The 15,000-nt window shown below is 40.8% G+C and overlaps 2 protein-coding genes across 3 annotated transcripts in view; both read right to left on the bottom strand.

Annotated features, from left to right (window-relative positions):
* The window catches only part of trim54 (tripartite motif containing 54), a 16,907-nt gene extending 15,717 nt beyond the window's left edge, over positions 1 to 1,190 (bottom strand). Inside the window, exon 1 of the mRNA XM_034076236.2 lies at positions 806 to 1,190. Within this exon, the coding sequence (XP_033932127.1) occupies positions 806 to 1,159 (354 nt within the window). The 5' untranslated portion in view covers positions 1,160 to 1,190. The remainder of the gene's footprint in view (positions 1 to 805) is intronic.
* A 6,215-nt stretch (positions 1,191 to 7,405) lies between these two features.
* dnajc5ga (DnaJ (Hsp40) homolog, subfamily C, member 5 gamma a) overlaps positions 7,406 to 15,000 on the bottom strand; it is a 29,127-nt gene continuing 21,532 nt past the window's right edge. For both annotated transcript variants that reach the window (XM_034075429.2, XM_034075430.2), the window contains one exon: positions 7,406 to 13,275. The gene's annotated coding sequence lies outside the window, so the exon portion shown is untranslated. The remainder of the gene's footprint in view (positions 13,276 to 15,000) is intronic.

The following is a 15,000-nucleotide window of genomic DNA, read 5'->3' as shown; positions in this document are numbered from 1 at the left end:
GATCATGTTCTTCTGTATATGTTGCACATTTGTCTTTTAAAATGCACGGCTCTTCAACTTTAAATTAGTAAATAATCCTATTTTATTATACTTACTTTTTTAGTTGTATTTCTTGTAAACATGTCTTAAAGGTGGGGTAGGTACGTTTCAGAAACCGGCTCGAGATACACTTTTTGTTATATTCCATGGAATGCTCTTAACATCCCGATAGCAATGAATATCTGAAGTGCTTTGACAAAAAATCCATAAAAAAATGTCATCTGTAGAAGCCGTAATACTGTAAAAAGTACAAGATGGCCGACCTGCCTGTCAGCCTTCCATCGGGGCACAAACTTACCTCGTGCCCTCATTGGTCATGTGCGCGTTCGTGTGTGTTGGAGGAGGGGCTCTGTGAGGAAGTGGCAGATTTTCTCCGGTTGTGTATTTTCAAATTCTAGCGATCTCGAGCCGGTTTCTCAAACTTACCTACCCCACCTTTAATGTCGTAGTAGTCCTTTATTTTCTTCTTTTTACAATTAAATCCCTCTTTTGTATGCACCATGAGTCAAAAGAGTACAGCCCGAGAGATCATAATAGCGTTTCCCACAATCCCGAATACAAATATATATATATAAAAATATGTATAAAATATCTATATCCTATATATACACAATCAACAGACACATGTATACATCATTATACATATACATTAAACATCAAAGTCCTTGTAAATGTAAATCTACTTGGCAATAAAACTGATTCCGATTCTGAAATTAAATAAATAAATAACTCAGAACCTGTGAACCGAACACCCACGAGGACTCACCTGGAACATGTCGTTGGCACACTTCCTGCAGAGGTTGTGCTGGCAGGGCAGGATGACCACGGGTTTGGAGAACATCTCCAGACACACGGGGCAGATCAGCTGCTTCTCCAGGTTCTCCATGATGGTTCCACGTCCAGAACCACGTCCAGAACCAGGTCCAGATCTGCCTTCTGATGGGGGCCTGAGGGCGAAGTTCATCCCCTCCAGGAACCAGGCGCCAAATCCAAGAGAGTAACAAGAAGGGGAGGTGAATTTTAAGGGGATAGTTGAGATTTTAGGGGTGTTTTTTTGTCGTATTTCGTCTCTGTTCTGTTCTGGATCTTTCTCCAGCTGTCTATCCCTGTCTACCCCCATGTGAAGACCCTCCCATGCCCCCTGCCTCCGTCCCACAGCAGCCCCACTGTTGCCTGTTGGTATTTTTAGCTCCTGGGTTTGTTCTGGCTTGGGTTACTGTCTAAACTCAGGGCGTGGCGCAGGATCAGGACGAGGGTCATCTCCAGGGTTCAAATGATGAAGTCTGTATGAAGTCTGATCCCTCAGAGGGGGTCCGGGGGACATGAGGGGGTCCGCGGGACATGAGGGGGTCCGCGGGACATACGTAATGAAGCCTCTGGTCGCCATGTTGGAGGTCATTCTCACTTCTGGATAAACACATCGCTCCATTTCTAGACGTAGCCGTCCGTTGGTCCCAGTTTACGCAGAGATTTTGAGGGGGAAGTATTGGTTTGTGTTGTTTAGCAAGGAGTGCATCCATGTTCCCAGGTTCTTCAAGTACTGTATTTTCCCAGGTACACATCGTCTCAATATTACACATTAAAGAGAGCTCTCAAATATATTGAATTCTTAATTATTATTTTTTGTCAAAAATATTCAATATGCTTGCCTGTTGTTCATACACGTGTCAGGGATAAAATCATCTGGTATTTTAAATAGATAAAATAAATAATTAATAAAATAAATTAAAAAAGTAATTATAATACATTTAAAATATATTTTTTTTTAAAGTGAAAAAAAGTGTGAAAAAAAACAATATATATACAATAATAATTTTTAAACAATAATTTAACGGAGTAGTCTTTTAATAGATATTAATAGGGGGGCGTGTGGTGCAGTGGGTTGTGCGTGTGGTGCAGTGGCCAGGTTCAAACCCCACTGCAGTCAGCATGTCGTTGTGTCCCTGAGGGCCCTTCTCACTTCGGTTAAATAGCTTCCTTGCGTCCCTCACTTGCGTCGTTTCCCTGCGACTAGTCCCTCCCACCAAGGAAGCACGGAGAGACGCAAGGAAACCACGAGAAGCAGGGAAATGAGTTTTAAGAGCAATGGGACGTCCTTTCCTCCGGAGCGTCACGTGAAGCGACGTCCGTTTGTGATGACGCTGCACAGCTGATCGTCCCCGTTATTTCCACAAACACACACTTATTTTTGACCACTTTGTTGTTCAGATATATCACATATTTGTAACTAAATGAAACATTAATTGAAACAAAACACGGTATAAACTGAGGAGTGACTCCCGTGAGGTTCATGTATTTTCTTCACCCCGCTGGGAAACTGCTCTCATGTCAAGAAGCATCAGATCAGTGCATGCACTGCCTCGTCCAATCAGTGAGCGATACACAGTAAGGGGGCGGGGCGAGTGTCTGAGGATTTCATCGAAGGATGGTCTGGTGGTTCCTCGGTTATAGCGGTTATAGCTCCTCTATTATCGCTCCTCGCTCCTCCGGCAAAAATAAGGCCATTGGGACGCTACTCAAGATGGCGCAGACAAATCAACTTCCGGTGAGACCGAGGAGCGAGGAAATGAAAAATAAGAGAAGTGAGAAGGGCCCTGAGACTCTTCACCCCAAATTTCTCCTGTGGGGATTGCCCACAGTATTGAGAATGTAAGTCGCTTTGGATACAAGCGTCTAACAAATGACATGTAATCATAGGCGGCGCGTGAGGCTCAGGTTTGGGAAGGCTAAATAACTTGTTTTACCTGACGCTGCCCGCCTCCTGCGCGTCTATAGAAAAGAGATCAGCTCAGTGAAAGCACCGCCTGCTGACCAATCAGAGCTCAGTGTGCGGAGTTTAAATCTCTCAAGTCATATTACAGGATGAAGTAAATACAGTTTAAACTGCCGTATGCAGAGAAGACGCCGACGTGTCGCACTTTATCATTCATATAATATCATAATATATCACATTTCCTTGGCCGTATCTGGCCGTGCATCACCTACTGTATGCAGAAGTATTATTTTAAGCAACACATTAAGTTGACTAAACACTCAACTCAAATGTAATTAAAGTCAGATCCACCCGTGTCTTAGATGGGGCAGTGATATCATAAAACTGTTGTAGGCTTTCACACACTCTGTAGTTATTGTTTAACCAGTTGTTCTGTATTCACCTTGTAGGTGCAACTCTGTGGCTTGTATCCTGGATTATATGTTTAAGTCATGGATGTTTAAAGTTCATATTTGTCTAATATTAGTTTACTTTTCATTAATGAAGTATGACGCTGCGCTGTCCCTATTTGTGATTGGTCAAATGTAGCTAACCCCGCCCCTTTCACGTGAACGCGCTCTCAGCTGGAGAGAGAAACCCTGGCTTGATTTACCGAGTTGATAACCAGCGTCGTAGGACCGCTTAGCGAGATCTCGTTTGTTAGTTTGTTGTTGTTGTTAGTTTGTTACTCAAACATATCCAGGGTCTGTTGAACTGGCTTCGTAGTACAGGGCACAGGTGGCTGCATAGCAGCGCTAATGTCAAAGACACAAACATTATAGGGTACATTATATTTTTTATTTTACCAGGATGCAGTGACACAAATATTTGGGATTTCCTAGCCTACAGCACCCGCCGCCCCTGCATGTAATGTAATATTAAACTTGGAGATGTTTTAACCCTAATGCTAAAAATAATTACACTTGTTTGTGATTTGCCTACTGGGTCTGACTTTCAAGTATGTACAATGTTTACTTGTAACCATACCTGCCTCTTTCCTTTGATTCACTACAATTAGAAACACATATAATACGTTGGACCTTTAATAACCCACTCATACCACGTGATGAGTGATTGATTAAGTCATAGAGCCAGAAGCAGCAGCGTGGAAAAAGATATAAATAAAGTTAGAAATTAGATCTTCATATAAAGCTGAATGGGAATCCTAAACAAAGACAGCTCGTGGAAACATTTCACAAACCTTTATCTGAGTCGAGCACGCCATCTACAGGCAACTCTTTTTCAAAGCATTAGGAACACAATGTTTTTATACTGAATGTCTTGAAGTTCAGAAAAGTTGGTCTCAGTAGTTTTTTGGGGGGGATTTAGGGATTTTAATGAACTGACAAGAGGCTTTTCCTCCACAACTACAGATACAAAATAAATAGATCTTTCTGGAATGAAAATTGAAAAACCTGCACGACCGTTTATTTGTTGTCCTGTTCTTTTCTTGTGTTGCAAGCATGGACTAAACACTTGCGCTCCTTCATCACAAGAGTACCTATGATGTGATGCAGTGTTCCTAGATTTAAAAGTAACATATCAGGAAGCTGCTTCTTTACACTGCAATCTCATAATGGAAATAGCTACGTATGCATATTTTGAAATGTTATTTTCTTAACAAAAGTGTTGATGGTCAAGAAAGGGACTTTGAATGATGTGCATGGAGTTGCACTGGAGACTAGAAGTTTTTTTTAAATCCATTTTATGTTTGTTTTTAAATAATACTTTTAAGTGCTGCCATGTGGGATTTATTTTTTCATGCTACTCTTTAGTTGTTTCAAAATCCATCCTAAGCAGGTTCTTAACCATATTATTTTGATCCTCAACATTAAAGTCTATTTCCCAGAGTCCTCAAGTGAACCCAGAAATGTTGATACCCCAACGTTTTTTGATAGAAATGTATACGGGTCCCCAGCACATAGAAACTTCCGGATGCTAACCTGCATATGTTTTAAATTTGCAAATTGAACACAAGTTGCATATGCAGACAATAGCTAAAAATTGGCTTGGCCGATTTGGAACATTTCTGAGGGTTTTTGAGGATGTTGAATCCAGTTCTGACATTTTCAGGCTTAGAAAATCGCACTATTAACCAGAAAGTGGTCATATTTGTGCCCTCGGTGGGCGGATTTGATGACATTTGGAGCGACCCTAAAAATGTCCGAAATTGATCCTAAATAACATCCAAAACCAGACCAAAATTGTCCAAATCGACCAAGCCATTTTTGAAATTGTCTGCATGCTAATTAATGCAATTTATACTAATTGTGCAAATTGCCCGACATATGCAATAAGCATCTGTCAGTTTCTATGTGCTGTGAACCCGTTCTATACATTCCTATCATAACACTTTGGGGTACTAACCCTAAACTTGCCCCCCCCCTCCTCTGACCCCCAGCAGCTTCCTGATAGGAGAGGAGATGGCAGTGAGGTCAGCGAGCGAACAAACACAAGGTATTTTCTAATCCGGAGAATGGAGTCGGCTAAACAGACTAAGCTATTAATGGGATTACACGACTATTTATAGGCTGGGAGTGGAGCGCTGCTGCAGAGGAAGCTCAACATACAAACAACCACACAGCAGCCACTCATCCTGCAGCTCTGCTCACAGCTTCTGGGTGGAAATGTAACAATAACAATATTGGTTTACAAAATGTAGAAGTGTAGAAATAGAAAGCAGCATTACAGGGAAAATAATCAGTTAAAGTCCAAGGAGCTCAAAATTGCATTTAGGTTACAATCTTATTGCTAAAAATCAATCAATACTAATATCATGAAAACATTATAAACACACACATTGTAGTTTATTTGGACTCACTCCCACTTACACTGTGCTGCAGCTGCTCAGAATGTGGATACATCCGCCGGCCGCTGAAAATAGTCCCTATCAAATTCACTCCTGTGATTTTTCTATTTATGTTTCTTTCACCTTTTTCATTTTGCCTTATGACGACTCCAAGCCATTTCACACGGGAGGATGCTCCTCGTTAATGATAGTGTTATTGTGTATACTCAAATGCTTTATGGATGTGTGTGTGTACTGTGTGGTTTATCTGTGTGTGTGTGTGTGTGTGTGTGTGTGTGTGTGTGTGTGTGTGTGTGTGTGTGTGTGTGTGTGTGTGTGTGTGTGTATTAGGTGTGTGAGTGTGTATCATCTGTGGATGGGAGTGTATGTGTCTGTATTATTGTTTGTATTATCTTATTATTTGTGTGTGTGTGTGTGTGTGTCTGTACTACATATATGTGTGTGTGTGTGTGTGTGTGTGTGTGTGTGTGTGTGTGTGTGTGTGTGTGTGTGTGTGTGCGCCAGCATCTTATGACTATAACTGATCCGTTATACGTGAGTAACAGATGGATGTTTGTGGGATGCATTGTTGTGATAGATGGATACAAACAAATTGTGTTTGTGCTACATTACTGTAGTTACTTCCTGTTATATGGTGCATGGAAAATTATAATTGTCAAGCCCATGGAGGGTTTTAGGGCAATTCTCCTTTACATTTTTTATATTGTATCTCATCAAAAGTGTAAATAAGAAAAACAAAACAAAGAAAAACACAATTTTGTTTCGCTGTTTAACACTAGAACCGCCAGAGGTCGCTGTATACCTAAAACCGCCAACGGGTAAAATGTACCCTATTGATTTTCAAGGTACAATGTTCTTTTATTTATCATACAGAACAGTGAGTTTTGATCGCACAGGGATGACATTTATACCAATATAATCTGTGGACTCTCAGCTTTTCATATGACATAGTTTGTGCAGATAACATGAAGTATAAAATATCGCTCAGAGTGCTGATTTAAACGCTTGGTGTTAGACTTGTGTTTTGTTTAGGTTCAAATCTCTCCATCTATAATTATCTATCGATCCATCTGTAATGTTCTGTTCTATGGACATATAATTGTCTCCATAAACAGACGACGCGGACTACTTCTCTCATTCCGAGTGTCCATCTTTATTCAACTGGCACGTAACCTGCATGCATTACGTCCTCAACGTGAGCTCAGTCATCCAAGATCTTGTATTCTCCAAGATGTTACACTATCTATAACTGTCTGTCTGTCTGTCTATAAGGAACCGCAGTAGACAAAAGGCATTGCTATAGCAACACGTCATGTTTACGCTGCATTTTCTACGAGGTAAATATTACCCGCTGGCGGATTTGGGTATAAATGGCGTTTTTTTTGGCGATCTTTTCAATCTGACTTCATATTGACAATTGTTAACAACAGAGGGTGCTACATAACACACTTTCAGGAAAAGTCACGGACTGGGAGACTTTAATATGTTATTGAAAAAAAGTTACATACAATCAAAAAACTGCTACGGGCTGAACGGGCGGTTCTAGTGCTTTTGCTGTTTGTTAAAAAAGTTCAATGGCTGAGCATTTCAGGAAGTTAGTGACACTGTTAAAACAAATGTAACTACAAATTTGCCTCCAAACATATTGCAGCTTTTGGTCTTCTCATTGACATTTCCGACCATAAAACATCAAAGTTTTCCTTCAATCTTTAAAAGTGAATGCAGTAAAACATGATTATGCTCATCCAGCGGCATCAAACATGTTGCAAATTGTTCCAATAAAACACAAACACAGAGACAGGAAGTTATCAAATCCCCCTTTTTTTATTTGGTTGAATTTCACAACAACTCATTTACAGATCGTCCACAGGGAACCACGACGATGACTGAAATACTAACTAAAATAGTCTTTGTCATGTTGCTCTATACTCAATTTCATCCAGTAATGAGAACACAGATCCTCAAAATCACCCACCTGCCCATAGAAGAGCGTTAGCTTCATGCTAACCGTTAATAGCATGGTGTTGCTATCGGGTTAGCACGAAGAATGTAAGCCAGTATTTTAAAGTCGACACACAAATTACTTTAGAGACTGTGATCATCATTTAACACCAACGTTGAGCAACATGTCGAAAGCGCCCATCATAGCCATTTTTTTTTAGTAATATTACATTTAAATAAGGTATTTCTACAACGGCGTATTAGGGCCATTGTATAAGAATAAAAGTTACTGAGCCGAGGAAGGGGGGTAATATGATGAGTTATTTACATTAAAGGTGGGGTACGTAATTCACTTCAGAATCACTTGTTTTATTCCATGAAATGTTCTTAACATCCCAATAGCAATGAATACATTTCTCCAAAATTACCTACCCCACCTTTAAATAAAGTATTTCTGATTCTGATATTCTCTCAGATTAAAAACTCACAAGATTAGAAGTACAGTTTGATTAAAACGGACAACATTTGAACATTTCCGCGATTTCTTTGTGGAAAAGTACAAGCACCTGACTTTCACTCAGTTTTGACTTAATATGTTGCCCCTCTGCTCCAGCACTGCATTTCTTTTTTTACCCACAATGGCCTTAATACGCCGTTGTATATTCCTATGTTACACGTACAAATGAAAAATGTATGTACACTGTTAAAACAGACAACAATTCATCAAACAAGTCCATTAACGACGAGGAATATTGTCACTTGTTTTGTCGTCCTAGGAGTTATTTACAACAATTACAAAAATAATAAAATAATGTCTTCTTGCATTCCTCCGTGAACTCACAGCTTTTACAGCGCAAGCGATTTGACACGATGTGAAGAAAGACAGAAAAATAATTATTCCTGAAATGTTACGGGACGCTTAGAGTTATAATACTTAAAGTTTTAGACGTTAGAAAACTGAAATAATGACCTTACAGTCTGCGGACAGTTCCTCTGAAGCTGATATGTAATCCAAAATTAAGAGAGATGGAGGTATTTCTTTTTTATAGCTGGTTTATGATCAGTTTGTTATTCTCAGATTGGAGCGATGAGCTTGTTGGTCCTTTACGTAGGTCTACTTTAATTCACCAGGCAATAATATAAATAATAAAGAATGTCAAGCAGCTGAGAGATGACTTTAGCTTAAGCTACACAGGTTAAAAGCAAAGGAACGCCTTGTAAATGTCACCCTGCCACATGAAAAGGACAATATTCGTTATAAAAATGTAAAATAACTCGCCTACAATTAACACAACTCGGCACTATACAATAATTTCCAGCAGCACATGGAGCGATTCACACAAAGATAACAGTCTTTAAAAGGTTTGCATTGGCCATTTTTCAAACATTTAATGACATTGTACAGACAAATAAAGAAAATAAAAGGTTAGCTAGAGCACTTACAGAGTAGGGCTGCTCGATTATGGCAAAAATCATAATTATTTGGGTCAATAATTGAAATCACGATTATTAAAAAACGATTTACTTTGGAAACATACATTTATTGAAAAGAAAAATGTGAACAGTATGTTTTTAACAGTTGATTACCCTGAACTTTACGTATAATTCAACTGAAAAACCAATAAAAGAATACAAATAAATAATCGTTCTATTTAGATTATGTTGTTTTCATAATCGTTGCACGCCAAAATCATAATTGCGATTAAAATACGATTAATTGAGCAGCCCTAACAGAGGATACGGCTTTTTGAAAAGTACCTGCGAGTGATGTGCAAATGCTTTTTAATTAGTAGACCAGGATCCAAAGGGAATATGCGAAAGACCAGAGATTTACATTTTGAGAGGTGTACGAAGTGAGCAGAAATGTGTGTTTTTGAGTCAGACCACCGACATCTCACAGATCCAGATTCACTAAAGGTTTGCAACAGAAAGGAAACAACCAACACTAGAAATGGAAAGTTAGGGTTTAAAAGTACATGTATGTAAATGTGATTATGTTACGCTCTATTTACAGGGAATTCAAGCGAATAGACACCAACATGACATCAAAAATGTTCTGCTCAGTCACTGCTGTTTATAGTTCAAAGCGCATCACTGTCAATTAGACAGGAAGCCGGGGGGGGGGGATTTATGCAGAACTTACAGAGGACTTATTCTAAAGCTCCTTACACACCAAACTGACACCAAAGAACACGTCCCGACAGAACGTGGCCTCGCGTCTCCTGCGTCTTGGCCATGTGTCGCACTGGAATACACCGCAAAGACTTCAGCCGACGGCCAAGAAGCACGCACGAACTGCGCATGCGTGAGTGGCAATAACTCTCCTTACCAGCAGGCGGCGGTAGTGTGTATTCGTCATTCCAAAGAGGCAACAGCCGGAAGACAGACTGCGTGATAACCGAGAGAAGAAGAACAGACTGCGTGATATAAACTAAATAGCGCGTGCGTTCCATTTTCACTCGACAGCGAGAAGCTCACGGGGCTTTCCCGAACCTGTGTCGAGAGCTGGAGTTCAATGAAATCTCAGATTTGCCTTCTTAATCGTTTGTTTGGGTACCTCACTTCCATTTCGCTTCTCATGCTCTGATTCGCTAGCTGAACAGCCAATCAGAGTGATTTCTTAGGCCGACAGCCTCCCGATTTGACATGTGGAATCGGCGGCGGAAGGTGTCGGCACGGCCGAAAAGACACGACGTGCAGGACACACCAATCTGAGTAGGGCGACCCGCTCATCGACGGCCCGACATCTATCGACGCCGAAAATCGGCTCGGTGTGTAAGGACCTTAAGATGTCCCGCCCCTTAGCCTATTACGTACAATGTGTTGGAGTAAACAAAGGAGTCCAATGGAGGCGTTTCTGCCTTCATTTGAGCCTTTGCAGACCATTGACATGCACAGAAACCGATATAAAGCATAAAAGGGAATCTTGTTCATTCACACCTAATAGTCCGCTCTCTGGTGCGCACCAGACGACAGTTTGTTACATTGTTTAATTTCTCAGAAGGTTCGGTTTGCGTTCACACGGCAACACTCAAACGGCCTATAAGCTTTCAACACAAGTCATGTGCACGGAAATGCTGTTCAACCATTGGTCAGACATTCAGGGGGTAAAAACGCAAATCCCGGCAATTTCTACCGGAGCCTCCGCCATGGAGCATCGGCACTTTCATGCTGCTGTTAATCTGGAGACCAACAGACACGGCACGCGCATATGATTATATAATCAGACAACGTCCATTAAAAAACATTATAACTAGGGATGCCAGCGATTATTCGATTATTCGTTACAGTCTCCATAATCGAATATTATTTTTAAAAATCGATTTTATTTATATATTTTTTTATGTATTTTTGTACACGTAAAAAATAATCGATTATTATTCGCCAGGGCTGCCGAATAATCGATTTTGATCATGGTCAGTTTCTGGCAACCCTAATTATAACACATATAATGAGACGTCCTGCAGTCAGGAGGGGCGTCTCACCGACGACAGGTGGCTCTGACTTTTATAGCTGACGTAGAATTTTTACTTTACACGACACTGTTCAACACTTCATCCTGCTTCACTCTTTAACTAAACAACCGCGGATGTCTTGAAAGACTCTTTCGCTAAAGATTTTGAAGACATCCGCGTTCTTGTGACTCGTAAATACTACGCTTCCTATGTTTTGGTGCGGACTGCGTTCACACCAGCGATGAACCGCCCCAGAGTTCGCAAGCAAGCGCTCCGAGACCACCTATTTCAGCGGATCAGAGTCCGGTTGTTTAGTTCACTTCAGAGGTCTGTGTTCACACCGACCCAAACGAACCGCACCAGGGTTCGATTCAACCGGACTATACGAGGCAGGTGTGAACACGACCTTAATGGAAGAATCCTCCATCCAATTTCACTCACAAATGATTCTATAAATAAAAATTGAACGAAAACTAAAAATGCTATTAATAAGAGTTGTCATCAAATTAGATACGATTCCCCTTGCAATGCAGTCTAAGTGAATCTGGACCCGAGAGGATAGATAGTTAGTGGATGTTTTACGTGTTGCTCTGGTAATAAGAGGTTACAAATTAAAAGATTAAACACCCTGAACCGAGTTTAAAATATTAAAACTAAAAGAAACCCAAGTGTAACAGACCCGCTTTGCAAGGGGCATAGACCCCAAATGCATAATGTGCAAACAACTTTGACAAACTGAACTGTGGCTTACAGAGGAAATGGCTTTCCAGATATTATTATGGGATGGCTGACTACATGGAGCGTCTATAACATATAGTCTGACTGTAAGGAGCGCAACGACCTAACAACACATGACTAAGTAATACAATGTTATCTGTTATTGTCCATTTAGTCCGTAGATTATCTCGGGGGTTGTTTTTTTTTTTTATCCAAGGATGGCACACGATGACATACGGGCTGGTACGAGTGTGTGTGTGTGTGTGTGTGTGTGGGGGTTTGTCTGTATGTACTAAATGTACGTGTGGTTTATCTGTGTGTAATAGGTGTGTGAGTGTGTATCATCTGTGGGTGAGAGTATGTGTGTCTGTATCTGTGTGTGTATTATCTTATTATTGGTGTGGTGTGTGTCTGTGTATGTACTACATTTATGTGTGGTTTATCTGTGCGCGTGTGTGTGTGTGTGTCTGTGTGAGCAACCAGAGTCTGCATGTAGATAGTTCTTCATTGTTGTGGGATGGATTGGAGACTGTAGTATTCCAGTGCTGTACAGAATGGGTTGGCATGCATTCGGGGGAAAAAATGCATGCATGTTGGGGAGGAAAGACTCGACTCCCGATCCATGCTGCAAAGCTCCAGCTCCAGGTTTTGGCTCAGACATTAAAACATCAAAATCTTAATCCAGCAGTAAGTCAGGCAGGCAGTCTCTGCTGCTGCGTCGCATGTCTTCTGTCCCCCCCCACCTCCTCAGTTTCCGACGTTCATGAGAAATGTGGTCGCCTCCAGATTCAAAATGTTTTCTTCAAAAGGATATTCTGAACCAACGCACTTGGCATCTCAAGAGCTTGTTTGAAAGGTGTCAATGCAACAATTAACTGAATGCAATTGTTCGACTTAAGGGAGATGGAGAGGAAATAAAAAGGAAATCCTCCACACCCACGTCGTCGTGCTGCTGGCTTCTGATGTAAACGTCACAAATAGCATCCAATTCCACATCCCCAAAAACCCTGCCAGTTTCTCTTTTTTCGAGGAAAACTCCAAGACAAGTTGAAGGGGAAGAAATGTAATCAGGAAAGGCTCCAAACGTCCGAAATGGAGGGCGACGTAGGAGACGTTTAAACCAGTCCTGATGTTGAGAGCGGATACATGATGAGGATCCTCGTTCCTTGATGTTTCTAGCCCTCTGTCGGGGCCATCTTTAAGCCCAGTGTCACATCCTTAGTGGTTGTAATGGGAGGTTAAGACCGGATTAGTACCAGGAATGTTTGCCAAGCCGAGCCCAGGATGATTTTTCAAAATGTTGGCGAAAAAAAATCACATCTGAGCCAGGTGAGAGGCTGGAAGTGGAAACGGGACTTAAGAGATTTTCAGAGCACATGCAGAAGTTTAATTTGCACGAATACTCCTCCATAACTTGAGTTCTATGGAGGGGGCCGAGAGGCTTTAAGTGCCCACCTTACGGGTGTTGTCTGGTGGGTGGATTAGGCTGGTGGAGAGGTCAGGGTGGAGGTGAGGGTCTGGATGGTGGATCGGATGTGGATCATAGGCGGGGGGTCCAAAGGCTACAAAAGGGAGAAAATCCAGGGGTCAGACTGAGAGTCAAACAGCAACTGTATAAAGGAATTTGCATGTATTTTTTTATATTTGTATTTTATTATCTTTTCTTTTTAATGACTGTTTTTAAATCAGAATCCCTTTATTCGTCCCACAGAGGAGACATTTACATTTGTTACAGCAGAAAAGAGCCAAAGACAGCTTAATGTTAACCAAGAAGCATGCATAAAATATTAAAGATTAAAAAAAATACATAATGTACAAAATACACATCCTGTAACAGTTCTGAGGATTTAGCAGCCAGGTATATAGAGAGGCGAAGTCCCGCCCATCTACTTCCGACCCATGGGACCTTATTTCTGAAAAAGTCTGTATTGAAGTCGTTGGAGAGAGAAATATTATCTCTCGAACCCGTTTGAATTGTGCCATGAATTACACACATGATGTTTGTCAATCTTACAAAAATAATTTCCATGTCAAAAAAGTCAGTTTGTCGTAAAACTGTTGAAATATAAGACTATGAAAAATACGCAACTAGAAAGACTACAAATCCCAGAGTCCCGGTCCCGCATGCTGGCTCTCACGGAACCGACTAACTCCCCTTGTGTGAAGGGGCTGTTCTAGGAGGGGGCCAGGGGGGCCAGTGCCCCCCTAACACTGACCTCTGACCCCCCTGTGGCCCCCTTAACAATGAAAAGTTTTTTTTAATGTATATTTTCTGGTACTCGGTTTGCCAAAAACCGCAGGATTTTGTTGCTGTAATGTGAGATTGTGCAGACACCCTTATGTAAAGTAGAGATGTAACTGTTCATTGCCTTTATTTTTATATAAATATGGTGTTAGAGAAAACATTGCACTATAACTTAAGCTGAAGCTAACAGTAATAACTATAAGATCTATCTGAAATAAATAAGTGTACTGAAACAAATACCAATAACTGTATTGCATTGTTTTCTTATGCGCAATTACTTCATACTCATTCCCTTCAGCAGTCAGACTGCTGACAATGAACCCCACGCTGTCCCATACTGCCTAGTTGTTGTCGTGTGCTGTGCTGAAGCGCAATTCTGTATTCACTGTATTTATTTATTATTACCTGTGTATTTATTCCTATTTATACATTTCCCATCTATTTACCTTTATTTTTGTATCATTCTTTTTTGGTATATACACTTCTGATAAATGTGTATGTAACTGACTGTTTTGCGATCTGGTTAGACCATCCTTAAATTTCGTTACACTGTGCTTGCATTTTTGTAATGACAATAAAGTAATCTAATCTAATCTAATCTAATCTACTGTCTAGTTCTCTTTTTCGTCCTGCATTTATTGTGCCCCCCTCAGAAAATAACTGGCCCCCCAGTGGCCCCCCCAGTCAAATTGGTCTAGAACCGCCACTGCTTGTGTGTATGCACAGCTCTCAACGTGCCCAGACTCAGAGTGATTTTCACCTCTTTTAATACTTTCCGCCTCGTTCTGAGAGAAAGAAGTGAAATGTTCCAACGTGACGGCCGTCTTGGTGAGTGGTGCGAGATGGGAGATGTAGTTCATTGAGCGGTTTCACACAAAGAAAGTGTTACTTCAGTTTTACGACACATTTTAATTTGTTCGACTTGCAAAATTATCTTTTAAATTGACAAACATCATATGTGTAATTCGTGGCACAATTCAAACGGGATCGAAAGATAATCTTTCTCTCGCCATTGACTTCAATACATACAGTTATTAACGGC

This window comes from Pseudochaenichthys georgianus, chromosome 24, assembly GCF_902827115.2.
Source record: "Pseudochaenichthys georgianus chromosome 24, fPseGeo1.2, whole genome shotgun sequence".
NCBI lineage: Eukaryota > Metazoa > Chordata > Actinopteri > Perciformes > Channichthyidae > Pseudochaenichthys > Pseudochaenichthys georgianus.
Note: the sequence above shows the minus strand (reverse complement) of the source record. Positions and strands in the feature narration are given on the sequence as shown.